At 45.6% G+C, this 14,416-nt stretch overlaps 1 protein-coding gene across 1 annotated transcript; it reads right to left on the bottom strand.

The window, feature by feature from the left end:
• Positions 1 to 3,380: 3,380 nt before the first annotated feature.
• PHYH (phytanoyl-CoA 2-hydroxylase) lies at positions 3,381 to 12,509 on the bottom strand. Its single transcript, XM_048301522.1, has 9 exons — positions 12,357 to 12,509; positions 10,065 to 10,120; positions 9,838 to 9,948; positions 9,557 to 9,722; positions 8,858 to 8,939; positions 7,716 to 7,897; positions 6,769 to 6,918; positions 5,639 to 5,770; positions 3,381 to 4,422 (listed from the first exon to the last, which is right to left on the bottom strand). The coding sequence occupies exons 1-9, from the start codon at positions 12,477 to 12,479 to the stop codon at positions 4,369 to 4,371; spliced, it is 1,056 nt and encodes a 351-aa protein (XP_048157479.1). The 5' UTR covers positions 12,480 to 12,509; the 3' UTR covers positions 3,381 to 4,368.
• Positions 12,510 to 14,416: the final 1,907 nt, after the last annotated feature.

Genomic DNA, 14,416 nt, shown 5'->3' with positions numbered 1-14,416 from the left:
CTCTCAGGGTTTGCTGTGGTTATTCAGCCACACAAGCCACAACAGAATTTTTGAACCACAGAAATAATCCAGTGCAGCCACTGATGTTGGTTTTGTTACAGTTTAATCTTTACTTCAAAAATGAAATCCATGTTCTCCATCAGCTATACCAATGACTTCCCATGTAAGCTCATACTGAAACTGATTCACTGGTTGATTTTGCACAGAAAAAGGATATTAAAAATCCTAAACACATAATCACACATGGAATTTTATATTAATATGATTTTACCTAACTATATTATTAATAACCTTACATTAATAGAGTATCAGCCTAAAAGTATATCAAGAGAGACACTAGAAAAAATAAGTAATGCACAACTCATCATAATCTTTGATTACCTAAATTAGCTGTAGCAATCTGATTTTGTAGGTCAGGTTTTCTTTGAAGTCCATCAGCTGTTCAGCCTTGCTGCACCTATTTTGTATTAGCATGAAATGCTTTTGTAATGCAGAATTTGGGGCAAGTTCCTTACACAGGGGGCAAAAAGCACATGAATCTGGCTCAGAAGCTGATGCTCAGGCACAGGTTTTCCATCCTGGTCTTTAGAGGTCACTTTAAAGATTGATTCTTTTTCCTTGCACTGCCTTTGCCCATTTCTTCCAAACAGCCTGCATTTAAAAACCCCACAAAACAACAACAAACCCAGAAAACACCATCTTTGAATGCAGTGTTTTCTACTTATTCCTGGTACGAGCCAATCTGTTTGGCCATAAAAACACCCATTAACTTATTCACTGTCTCTTCGAAGTCTCAAACAGAAAAGTACAGACACTAAATTAAATTAAAAACTACAAGCTCCAGTGCACAAAACCCTGCTTGGTATAAGCCAAAAGGCTCATTGCATTGATGTGGTGAGCAGAGAAGGCACTCAGATGGGTGTTTTATAAACCATGTCCTCTTCTTGCAAATCCAGTTAGAGAAGAATTGAATAACAGGCTCTCCTACCTAAATACCTGCTGGCACAAGCTCATCCTACCTGGGTTGATTTGCACTGAAAAGATAGCAAAGAACGTGGATGAAATCGGTTTTGGCAGCCCAGAGGTGGGAATGGTGATGAGTAGAGCTGGAGGAGGAATTTGCAGAGCTCCTGGGCTGATTTCCAGGGATGTGAAGGGGCTGTCTGTGGAGCAAGGGCGCTTCTCCAGTACAGGCAGGCAGCAAGAAGCCTTATCAGCAGAAGGCCAAAATTACTTGTGAGTTACAAGATAAGGTAGTGATTTAAGATTAGCACAAGGTCTGCAGCAGAAGCTGTTTTATATTTTGCATGTCCAAATTCAATTACTTCTTTCTCCAGCTGCTCTTGGATCATGTTCTTCACATCACTGTAGTAGCACTCTAAGCTGGCGAGGTGACAGCTGTGTGAGGACATTGGGCATCACTCACTGCCACTTTGATTACAAATGACTGCTGGAAAAGGATCTCCCGCATCCCAGATCCGCTTATAGAGTCAAATCTACTCTGAAAAAACTGTAATGAAGTTAATTAAACTTCCTTTTCCCCCCCCCATTTCTCTTGCATAAAGTAAGACTTTGATCTACAGTACTAGAAGCCAAAGCCAGGATTCAAAATCCTTCCTTTGGCGCCTCTCCACGTGTCTTCACATCAAAGCGCTGAGTGTGCAAACGCTGTCAGCAAGGTCAGGAGTCAAGACTAAATCTGACATTTCTGAGCTGTTCGTCTGGAAAATAGCACATAAATTCTAACCAAAAGATCTTCTCCGTGTTTTTTGTCTTTTACCAAGCTCCAGGAACCCTTTGTTTTCAACACATGTGAAATGTCAAGGCAAAAAAATGAGTGTCTGAAACACTGGGGCTTCATGCAACTGCAGATGGCCGAATAATCAGCAAGGTGTCTAATTTTTACATGCTCCTTTTTTAAACTTGGGATACTGCTATAAAGAAAAAATAGTCCAAGGATGGCTAACATGGTTAACCTAAACTGCAGGAACATTAAGTTAGTTGGACAGAAAGTTTTAGATGTAATATCAATTTAGGAGCACACATGTACCTCCAACGTGAACCTGAACATCTACAGCAAACCAAACTATAAGAAACATATCCCACTAATCCAGGGCTAAACTAAAACACATTATTACCAAAATAACTTCAAATATTTTGCTTTTAATTTGATTCAATTCAAGCAACTTTTCTAAAAGGTAAGTGCTGCTTCACAAAAACACACAGCAAACCAAGTATGTCAACAGCTTCTGCATTTCACTGTCTCTGAAGCTCTGCCTAATGGATCTAGAAGTTTATTTCTCAGTTATTGCTACAGAGGAGGTATCTAGCAGCACCACACACATCCATGCTGGGAGATTCCAGCTTCATCCAACTATGTTCTGCCCAGCAGAGCAAGCACAGCCTGCCCCAGATGGCAGCTACCAAACAAGGTGTAGGGAGGAGTGAGGATGTTAAGTCTCTCATCAAGTGGGACAACTGCTGAGTTTAGATGATCTCTGAGGTCTTTGATGGGTTTTTTCTTCTGAAAGAGGGAATTTTAAGCCTAAATCCATAGGCAGAGGTACATAAATTTTTAAAAACAAAGCTAAACTTCCTTTTCTTTCTTAGCTATAGGAAGAGAAATTCAGTCTTGAAACTGGGAATGTGATACGTGTAGCTCTTCTCTTTGGCCACAGCTCCCTCTGCAGTCAAGCTAGCTTCAGCAGTGATGCCACACAGGGAAGTCCCTCCATGAATCCTGTGCTGTGAACCAGACAGAATACACCAAGTTCTCACAAAAATCCCATGGAAAGCACCAGCTAGGCTGTGAGCCAGAGCTCAGCAAAGTCAGCAGAGGGATCTCTTAACTCACTGGAAATCATTCACTTGGGCCCATGCTCTCCACAGGAGCTGCATCAGTGCCAGGGTTACAGAGGGCATGGAAGATTTGCAGGAACCAAAACACCCGAAATCACTGGGTATTGCAGGGCTGGGGATCTGTTCTAAGCGACCCCTTATCAGCCTTCTTGGTGCTGTGGTCAAACCCGAGGCTGCTGCGAGGACAGGTCTGTCTCCAGGTGGGAACCACAGCCCAGACACCACTCCAGCACCAACGGTGTAGGACCAATAAATTGTGCCCAAACCTCACCTTGTTTAAAAAACAAACGAGCAAACAAGAAAACCTAGAGATGCTGCAGGAGGAGGGAGAATCACAAAACAGGGCAGAAGGTGCCACAAGAGCCCATCGGTGCAGCCTTTGGTCCTGTTTTGACACCTTTTTTGGGTGGATGGGGTGGGAGTGGAAACAAGCTGAGGGTGGATGCTTTGCTCTGGGGTGTTCAGTATCACCCCCACCGCCAGTTTCTGAGCAGCAGAAATGACACAACACAGCCCTCGAGTGCAGTTTTGCTCTGATTTATTCTTTATTTCAAAAAATAGATTCTGAAGGCAAGAGAATCTTTCAGAAAGCAAGGAAAAACATTGTGAAAGGCAGGAGGATCATTTCAGTGTGCATCACTCCACCCTGCCACCCCTGCATCCTGAGAAGCATCCAAACACCTCCTTCACATGGCTGCAGCAAAAGGCACCTTTCCCCAGACCTGCCAGACTCAAAGGATTCCCTCACTTCACACAGCCTTGGATCAGTTGTGCAAGGCCAGTGGGAGGCTGCTTTGTTGGCCCAGTAGCTCCCAACGCTGTCAGACTCGTATTTCACCTGTGCCAGAGCTGCTTGGTCAGGTACAGTGCCACACCAAGCCATGCTTGAGGAACTCAACCAGCCATCATATTCCTGTCCATAAATCCCATTTTTTTCTGTGAGTGGTTTCAGCTTTCTCTTTATCCACTTCCTTACACTGTTGATTCTGCTGGTGCCAACACCCACCTCTTCATCAGCTACACTAGTAAGACCCCATGTCACTGATTTTTTTTTTTTTTTTTTTTTGCATAGGAAAGGAAGTTGGAAATGCTGAAAATTCTTGCATAAGATCTTTATTTATATATATATATATATATATATATATATATATATATGATATAGCATCATTCTAAAGGTGTGTCATGTTAGAAACTTTTAAGAAACAAGAATGAAAACACCAAGAAAATCAAGGTGTTCTTTCAAGACCTTGATTCTTCGATTGTCTAAGACATCCACAGCAAATCTGTTTTTCTAGGTTATGTTTCCTTTTGCACATCAGCTGTCCAACCTCAGTGCAATTACTCTGAATTAGCATCAAACAATTTTGCAATGCAGCATTTGGCTAAGTTACCATTACAGAGGTCAACAAAACACAAGGAATTCTGCCTGCCCAGGCAGGGTCTGTGTTCTTCCCTCAGAGGAGCTCATTCTCAGGCCTATGTTTTCCATTCTGCTCTTCACAGGGTCTTCTACAAATTAATTCTTTCCCCTTGCACAAGCCGTGCTCGGAAGTTCCAAATATCCTTCAAAACAAAAATGAGACAAAGGAAAAAAGCGCCTTGAGGGCCAGAAAAAACAGTGACCAGGATTCCAGTTTACAGAGATGGAAATAGAGGACTACTTAGTTCTTATCATCTTGTGAAGGTGAAATAAGAGCTGAGCACTCCTCTGGGAGAAAACTCCAACTCTGCTAAAAAAAAATTAAAGCTACACAAAAGCACAGAGACTTCTCTGGGGTTTGTATGGACAACTTCATTTCCACTCAGGAGAAGGAGGGAGCCTCACTACACATCCCTTTGGATTTCACCTAAATAACCCCAGAACTGAAAGCCAAGCAAGCTGTGACTCTACACACATACAAGATCAGCTTGCAAAACACAGCTGGGCATCCCACCACACCCAGGCACACTGGGGGGAAACGAAGCAGAACAACACAAAAACGCCAAGGATGAAAAAGAAAGTCCTCCCCTCCAGAAAGCCCCAGATATTGTAAAACATGTACATTTCAATAGAAAATTGCTGCCTGTTACATCTAGATGTTACTGCCTTGATACTGGCTGTGCACAAGCTTGGGAACTGCTGCAGATAAAGACATTCAGAACATTTTCACCCCAGTAACAAGGTTTATTTTTCTTACAGTGGCTGAATCCCTTAAGAATTTACATTTGCTTTCTATTTTACTCAGTGGTCTCAGTTATTCAGCAAGACTCTGTTAGTCACTTTTTTTTTTTGAGGCAGATGTGTATCACTGCTGACAAACCTGCTGTAGCCTCAAGTCTAAACAACTGATGTGGATTTAACCAAAAAAATTCCATTTGTTACTGCAATCAGATGTGGCTACTTGTTTTAAAAGGAAAATCCACCCACCATTAGGAGGGGAAACTAAGAACGGTGGACATACAAACTCGACAAGAACTGAATTTGTTCCAACTTCTTACACTTGAATTTGGGACAAATGACCACATCTTTTTATTTACAAGCAGAGCTTCAGGAGGGACTTCTGGAGCTTAAGGAATATGAAGAGGCTGCCAGAGAGCAAGGCATTATGAGGAAAAAGGCCACAAAAAAGCCTGCCAGTCATCCTCTGAACATCAGGTCTTTTATCCTGCCAAGCACCTCTGCTTGGTACAGCCTGATCTGCCAAACTGGGCATAGCAAAGAGCACCAATCTGCCACACTAGAGACTTGGGAAAGGGAACTGACCTGATTTCTAACAAAGGGCACTCAGCCAGGTCTCACCTTGAGCTCCACAGAAGTTGCATTGTATTTCTTGAGAACCATTTCCTCCAGCTCCTTCTCCAGGTGCTCCTGAGTCGTGTTCTTGACATCAATGTAGTGACACTCTGAGCTGGCAAAGTGGCAGCTGATGCTCTGTGTGAGGAAACTGGGCATCGCTCACTGTCACATCGACAACAAACAACTGCTGGGAAAAAACCTCGTGCATTCCAAATTGGGGACACACCACTCCTTCCTTACAGATCATGTCAGCAAATTCCTTCCTCCTTTCCAAGAGCTCTGGAGAGTGTCCCCTTGGAGAAATACTCTTGCTGCTGACATGCTCTTCTTCCTTCCCTTCTCTCCCTCACTCCCTCAGTATGAGCTGTACTACTTGTTCTCAGAATATCAGCAACTGGAGTGGAAATAGGGAAAGTCAGGGCTGGAGCAGACTTGTGTGTTCATTAAGTTCCTGTATCCAGAGGGTCACAGCAGCCCACTTATTCTGAATCCACCAATAAAATACCACAGTGGCTGAAAGAACAGGCCACACAATAGGCAAACCAAAATAAAAACAGAGCAGCCCGTGTTGGCAGTGCCTGGATGAAAACCTTCTGAGACAGGACCAGGCCTCCAAAGGCCTCCAAACTGCCTGTTTCAGTTAAATAATCATGACATGTAAACAAATCTTTTATAGAAAAATGGGTTGTGCAATCATATACATAAATATTATTTACTGAATGATTGAGACTCCTGTTATCCAGAGATGGGACACCAAGAAGACAGGGAAGAAAGTTAGAGAAGGTCCTGATATCTGAGACAGCTGAAAGGGAACTATTGGAAAAACAAGTACAACCAGCCAGGCTTTGAACATAGATTCAACATCTGATTTCTACTCCTGTTCTGTTTTTCTCATGGAGCTGCACAGCATGCTCTTCTCGCAGAAAACAGATGTTTAAAAATAAAATAATAAAAAACCAAGAGACTGCAGAAGTACATTAGGAAGATAAAAACTCATTAAAGCATTCATCCATGTATTAATAAACTTGGAAAGGATTCAAAGGGAGTGGGGGATAAAAATAGAAAAGGGATAGTTTTGTTTTTTTTTTTTAAATCAAGAATATAAAAAACTATATCAAGAGATGTTTTCCTACCTTTCGGAAACCTGATGTCCTGTTTATCCCAGAGCCATGAATGAGCAGGGGATGGAAGAACACTGTGTCTCCCTTCTCCATGACTAGGTGAACCTTGGGAATCTTCTCATCCTCATCAAGAAGCCCATGGAAAAGTTTGTTGGTTTTACCCTAGGAAAGAAAAAGGCTGAATTGAAATCACTCGGCTAAAATTAGAACAAGTGCTGATTCTCAGTGCACAGTAGGGCAGTAGGGACAGCTACGGATCTGCTTTCCCCTGGAGAGAGGATTCCATATGCCAAGCTAAAAGTCTGACTATTGCCTACTAGTGAGTCTACTTCAAGCCTGAGGTACAGAAAAATCATACTTCCTGTATTTTCTGCACCTGGATTTGGACAATTAGGAACATTTCTCAGCTGGAGAGAACTGAGAAGAGCACTGGGGAATCCCACAAGGGTGGCCTGATTCAACTGCTGGAGTTCAGCCTTCTGCTCCCAATATAACCATCGCCAGTGACAGTCCAGGCCATGAAACACCCACCCTGAAGAGGAAGATACCACTGGGTATTTTATTCCATCCAGTTGTTTACTGTCAGATTTCTCCTCTTTGGGACAGTACACATGCTACCAGGCAGGAACAAGTTGACAGGAGGAGACAGAGCCCTCAGACTTGGCAAGGGCAGTGGAAAACCATGGCATGTGTTTATGCTGTCATGCCACGATGTGCTGGACATTTTCTAGGTGAAGGTGGGAACAGAGGCAAACCAACCCACATCACATGGAGTGAGGTCACCCAAGAAACTCTCTCCCCAAATCAATGTCAGTATTTGCATAAACAGAAAAAAAAAAAAAAAAATCACTGAAAACCTCAGCTTTGACCTGCACATCCTCCCCCCAACAGTGAGTCCTTCCCAGCCAAAATACATCCCCTTCTTGCATGCCCTTCCCAAGCCCTCCAAGACACTCTACCTCCCACACCGGATAACCATGAGGCTTTAGGGCTGTCTTGTGTGTCCCTGGCTGCACGACCAGGCAGCCGTTGTCCTCGTGAGCCCTCTCCATGGCGGTCCAGGCGCACACGATGCGGGACGCAGGCCGGAACGGGAAATAGTGCAGGTCCTGATGCATGGGGTGCAGGAAAGTCTGTTTGTCTGCAACACAGGTTCAGAAACCTTCAGCCTCACCAAACGTGACACAGCCTTCTCCTTCCTGGAAACCACTGGAGCATCCCAAGGAGCTGCTGCTTCCCACTGGAGACACTCGATGTAGTCAGTACCTGCTCCAGCCCAGCCATGGAAGCCAAGCAGGTGAGCTGCCACCCCACCCCAAAATGGACCACGGTGGTGGCTCTTGGGTCACAGAGTGAAAGCCAGGAGGCTGCTTAGCTCTGTGACCCCTCAGAAGGCTCCATTTGCTGGCCTTCAGCACAAACCCCTCGTTTTCACCATTAATTTTGGATGCTCCCCAGTTTTGAGAACTTTATCCAGCACGGTGTTGCACAAACCCCCCCCAGCTCAAAGACCTTCCAACAGCTGTGCTGTCTGCAGGCACTGATGTACTGCTGTGATGCAAGCCGAATCAACCCTGTCTGTGCTGCACCCAACTCATATTTATTTAGCTTTCTCTTTAAAAAAAGAAAAAAAAATCTCAATTTATGGACTGCAGCCTCCACAGACAGTCTCTACCTTAGAGGCTCTCTTCCACAAAGTCCAAACAAAAATATATATTCTTGAAGTTCTGTTTATTTCTTTTCCCCCCATGGAAATGGAAACATCCTCCACACCAAAACAGCCTTTTATATATGATTTATATACTTAATTTTGCCATTGATTTTGCTCCTTAAATAGATACAGTTAGGATATTGCCACTTGCTTTGTTTGCCATACTGTTTAGACTTTTTGCAGCCTCAAAAACTCTCCTGAGTTTTCTCATGTTATCTCATTAAGCCAAGGTAAAAAGAAAACAAACTATCACCAAAATGGCTTTGCAAATTTTCAGTGTTATTTGGGTTTAATTTTTTTTTGTTTTTGCAGCTTTTCTAAAATACTAAGTTCAAATCTGGCATACACAAAATAATTTATCTATTTTTGTCTAGTCCAAGTTTTCCTTACCAGAATCTGGAAGTTTATTTATCAGCATGGTGTGCATTGCCATGATGTTTGGCCCTGTGAAGCACTCAACGTATTTGAGTACCTACAGGGAAGAAAACATCAGGAAAAAAGAATTAGGAACATGAAAAACAAGAGGAAACACTGCTGAGGAAGCACTGGGAGCTGGGAGTTTGGCGGAGGACAAGAGTACAGGAGGAGGAGGTCGGGGAGGATGGAGGGATGCAGGACAGGAGGCACGACCTGGCATGGCACACAAATGGGCATGATGGGAGGAGGCCAAGAGGGAAGATGGTGCTGCAGGCTGCTGGGGTGGGTGGAAGAGATGGGGAGAGTACTCCCACAGAGCTATGGCCATCTGCCACAAGATGAACACTGACTGCAAGGCTGGACCTGCCCAGGGAGAGACGTCTGCCTGGATAAAACACATTCAGAACATGTTGCTGATCTGTCCCTCTAGCCTGGCATGGTTTGGCCAAGTCACATTCCTGACTGGCTCCACACCAGGGGCAGAGCAGCACTGCTTTAAGTCTTCTGCCCTGACTTCCACCTATCCCAGGTTCATGCAGAACACTCTTAAAAGATGGCTTGATCTTCCTTCCTTACTTGTGTGCTTATGGGAGTGACCTGCAGGATCAGATACATTCACACAGGCTCTTCCACCACCTCCCCCCTTTCTGATGGGTTTTTACTTTGTTTTACCTCTGGCAGAGTGCAGTATCTGAACAGCTCTTCATCTTCCTGGAAGTCCTGCACTTTATTAACCACTTTTTCAGACTGACCAAACTGGGATTTCAGGGACTCATCTTTCATAATCATAAGTCCTGGTGGCTTCACCTCTCTTTTACAGATCCTCGTGAACTCCTTGCTGCAAAGAGGGAATATCCACGTTGGGAGAATCCAGTGATCTCCAGCTTCCCAGAGCTCCCTTGGGATGCTGCTGCACACAGGCCCCCCCAGCACTTCAGGCAAGTGTCCCGTACCTGAAGCGCTCGATGTCCTCGTCAGACACGAGCTTCTTGATGAGCAGGTACCCATTGTCCTCATAGAACTGCCTCTGCTCTGTGGTCAGGAGATTGTTGTCCAGGGTGTAGCTGGGACACAGAGAGACACATTAACGGTGTCTAGTGGTCAACACATGTGCTAGGGGGAAGAATTGAGCTCTGAAGGTAGCTTTGCTTTTATCTCTACCAAGGAAGATGGAGCTTACCAAAACCTCCCTGAATGAGGAACAACACTGAGTTGGGCTGAAGTAGGAACACTTATCTGGGATGGGAATTAAGGAATACACAATTAAGCAAAGTAGATTAGAACATTCTCTACAGGCATGAGTCCTCGATCCTACAGTGCTGATCATCCTCAAGGCAGGTGCTGTGCTGGACACTCAATCCATGTTCTTGTTCATTTTACTTCTAAAAAAATAAATAATGAAAAATATTCTAAAAATGAAAAAAAACTCTAAAACAATACAGCAATAGGAGTAAACCTGAGGCTTCACTCCCATGTGGTGGTGCAAACTCTCACATTCTCTCCAGTTACAGCAGAGATCAGGTCCTTCCCAAATGACAGGGATTGCAGGAACAGAGGAGAGCTTTGGGCTTGTCTTCCAATTCATCTCAACAGGTTTAAAAAAACGTTTTTCTCTTATGCAGAGACACATTCTCATCAACAGGGCAATTGAATCCCACTTGCTAAAGAAGCCTCACAAGCATTTGGTGCATGGTATTGAAGTGTCATCCATGACAAAAAAAAGCATTTTCATGCTGATCTTCTGGTCTGCACATGCATGTTTGCTTCAGAGTTTTATGAAAACCACTGACTTTACTGCTCATAAAACCACGAATGCTTCGGGAATGAGAAATAGGTCTCATCACAGCAGTTGTGTCTGTGGTCCCCACACCAGGAAGCTTAAACGTTATCTTGTCAAGAGTCACATATGGTGGGAGAAGAACAACGACACATACAAAAATGTGTGGCAAAAATGATGAGCCAGAGGGAGGAAAAGGTGCTGGGAAAGAATGGAAGACAGAGAGAAGGAGGAGAACATGGGGAAACTGGCTGGCAAGTGCCACAGCAAATCCCAGAGCAAGGAATCCCCCAACTGAGGGCACTAGTGCTCCACACACCACCTTTCAGGCCCAATTTCAGTGAAAACGGGACTCCTGACTATTTAGGCTCCTAAACGTTCACAGACAGCTGATGGAGACACAGGCACCGGCTGGACCCCAGCTGTGAGACCCTCCGCAGCACCTCCACCTCCCCCACTGGGGAACAGCAGACAAGACCACCCAGTGCTGGACTCCATCTTGGCACCTTCCTCCCAGGCTCTGTAATGCCTCCTCCTCTCACTGTTTTTTCTCTTGACACTTTGCAACACTCAGAGGACAAGTCTGGGTTGCTTGGACAACTGAAACCAAGACGCACAGAGATTAAAACAAAACCAGTTAACTGATGTATCATTTGATGTATCAAATAAATCTATTCTTATTAGATTCTGTCATTTACTTTATTCACACACCTTTCTTGCTCCAGCCCAGCTTAGTTGTGCTTCTGTCCAAAGCTATTTGCATCATGACCCAGATTTAAAAACAAACAGGTTGTGCAGCACCTATCCCTACTTCCTGTATCCTTACAACCAGGGTGTTTTTCCTATCATTTATTCCTAATTTTGTGTTCCTACTTGTGTTATGGCAGTCTGAGTCAACAACTATCCATCTGCCTTCATATTTTTAATCGATTTGAGGACTCCTACATCCTGTTTGATCACATCTTCTATTTATTATAATTCAGAGGTAACTTGTCAGATCCTGCTCTGTGAAACAGCAGCTTTTTTTTTTAAAGCAACACATGACAGCAGTTTTAAAAATATTCTCAGCAAGCAGTCTCCACTAAACTTTTGGAACCATGGGACACATCAATGCAAAAACTTCTTTCTACCCAGGTTTCCTTTGCCTGATGTTGGCAGCCTCCAACATTTCCACCTCAGTTCCCATTCACAAACCAAACCTTGATGTTTTTCCTGCTGCTGCTCTACCAGTCGAGTCTGTACCTTTCAACGAAGTCTGTGACTTGCCGTGCAGTTTTTAAGTCATGTAATTTGTCGCCCCCAACCCCTTGAATCTCTAGAAGGACAACTGACTGCAGGAAAGCCCCTGGCTCAGCGCTACGGGGTCTGTGCTGGGGCGCTGCCAAGAGGCACATCCCAGCTCTTCACAGGTTGTGGGGCTGAAGCTCAGGGAGAGGTTTTTGGGATAAGTCGGGTGCTGACCCCAAAATCCCAGTCGGGGCTGCCAGGGAAGTGCTGCCCTCGGCACCAGGACACATGACAGGACTCATCCTGTGTGTCCTTCCCAGGCCGGTGTCCCTGTAGGACAAACCACGGACCCACAAGGGCGCGGGCAGCGAGGGGCAAAGCGCGCCGGGCTGAGGGAAGCAGAGCCTCGACCCACGGGGGCCAACGTGCTGCTGCCGCCCCTTCCCGATCCCACACCAGAAAGGATACAGGAGCCGGGGCTGCTCCCAGCCGCGGCGAGAGGTGCCGCAGGATGGTGTCCAGCCGGGCCGCCGAGCGCTCCCCGAGCCTCTCCCCGAGCCTCTCCCCGAGCCTCTCCCCCAGCCGCTCCATGGCGCCCGGGCGGCCTCAGCGCTGACTCGGCCTGGGCGGAGCCGGGACCGCCGCATGCTCAGAGCCCGAGCGCCCTCAGAGCCCCGGGTCAGCCGGGAGCCATGGGACGGCGGTGGGAAGGGCCTGAGGGAAGCCAGGGCGGACCCAAGCGCCTTCAGAGCCGGATCCAGCCGGGAGCCGCGGGCCGGCGGGTGGGCAGGGCGTGAGGAGGCCGTGACGGGCCCCAGCGCCCTCCGAGAGCCGGGAGGCGCGGGCCGGCAGCAGCTCCGGTGGGAAGGGCCTGAGGGAGGCCAGGCCTGGCGTGCGGAGAGCTCGGAATTCTCCGACCAGAATTCTTTATGCTCGTCCTCCCGCTTCCCTTCTTTCCCCGTTCTCTGCCAGCAGTGACTGCGGATTTAATCAGCCTCCTGTGGAGAGCAGCGCTTGGCACAGAGCACGGCTGAGGCCGGCATGGATCGATGCCTTATCTCATGTCTCTGGGGAGACCATCAGGGTTCGCCTCATCCCTCCATGAATCTGTTTGGAGAGATTTTTGCGGCCCTAGTGTGAAAACAGATCTAACACCTGCCAGGCTGTCCATAAAACCCTCGTTCAAGAGCAATCCGGGCCCTGCTCCCAAACAGGCACCATCACAAATCTCCTGTAGCTCCAGGCAGTCTCATGATGACAGGATGTGCACCAAAACTCTGCTTACATCTACTTTAGGATGAACTCCCATTATGCAACAGGCTTTGCTGGAATCCAGTGTGACATGTTGGTGGATCAAAAACTTAGCTGTCAATACAATAAGCTTCATGTCAGTGCCGCAGATGAACAGAAGCCTAGACATGGGTAGGAAGGGCTCCTGTAGGTAACCTGTATCCTGGAAGCTGGTTCTCTTTAAAACTCAGTGGCAAAACTCCCAGTGATTTAAGTAAACCATGGCAGGTTTACAAACTGGTTTGGTCTGTAGTGCAGTTGTGTTTATGGCTCTTACATGCTTGGTGGAGTCACTCCCTTCAGGGGCATAACAAAACAGGCTGTTCACAGAAGTGGGACAAACAAGGTCAGGAACCCAGGAAAAAACCCTCTCTAAACGATTTTGTGTAGTCAAAGAGGCGAGAGTACAGGCACTGTGAAGGTACAGCAGCAGCAGCAGCAGTGACAGCACCCAGCCCTTCAGTGCCGGCAAAATTAGACCTTTGACTCCTGAGTCATAGGTAAACAGAAAGTAAAAGTCCCTCAAATCAAGTTTGAGTGAGGGGGAACAGAATGGAAAAAAAAAAAAAGCAGCAACTAGAGTAATAGCTTTATTATTGAACTCCTAATTATAACTGCATTGAAAGGCCTATATATAACTCAGATCTATTGCTTTCACAATCCAAACTGAAACAGGAACCTCAATAAATCTCATCTGTTTCAAACTTTAGGTAAAAGCCCCATCAAAAAGATGAAGCAAAGCAATACTACTCATTCCTATTCTGGCATGGAGCTGTTTGCAATGTAGATATTTCTTCCACAGGTATGTGTTTGACAGCATCTTATGCAAAGGTGTCTTTCATACCTGGAAAAAATGAACAAAAAGTAGTGATTTGGCTGTACTGATTAAAGAGTTTGAGAACTAAGATGCTTTTATACATACATAATACATGCTTACATAAATATATAGAATCATAGAACACTCTGAGTTGGAAGGGACCCACAAGAACCATCAGTCAGCTCCTGACCCTGCACAAGACAAGCCCAGGAATCCCACCCTGTGCCTGAGAGTGTTGTCCAAAGGCTCCTTGAACTCTATCAGCCTTGGTGCTGTGTCCACTTCCCTGGGGAGCCTGTTCCAGTGCCCAGCCATCCTCTGGATGAAGAACCTTTTCCTGATACATGCGTTTTTAAACAAGAAGAGCCTCAAAAAACCTCTAATATCTCTGTGCATTAAATACAATTATTCCTTTTTACTT

The sequence above is a fragment of the Corvus hawaiiensis genome, chromosome 4 (genome assembly GCF_020740725.1).
Source record: "Corvus hawaiiensis isolate bCorHaw1 chromosome 4, bCorHaw1.pri.cur, whole genome shotgun sequence".
Classification (NCBI taxonomy): domain Eukaryota; kingdom Metazoa; phylum Chordata; class Aves; order Passeriformes; family Corvidae; genus Corvus; species Corvus hawaiiensis.
Note: the sequence above shows the minus strand (reverse complement) of the source record. Positions and strands in the feature narration are given on the sequence as shown.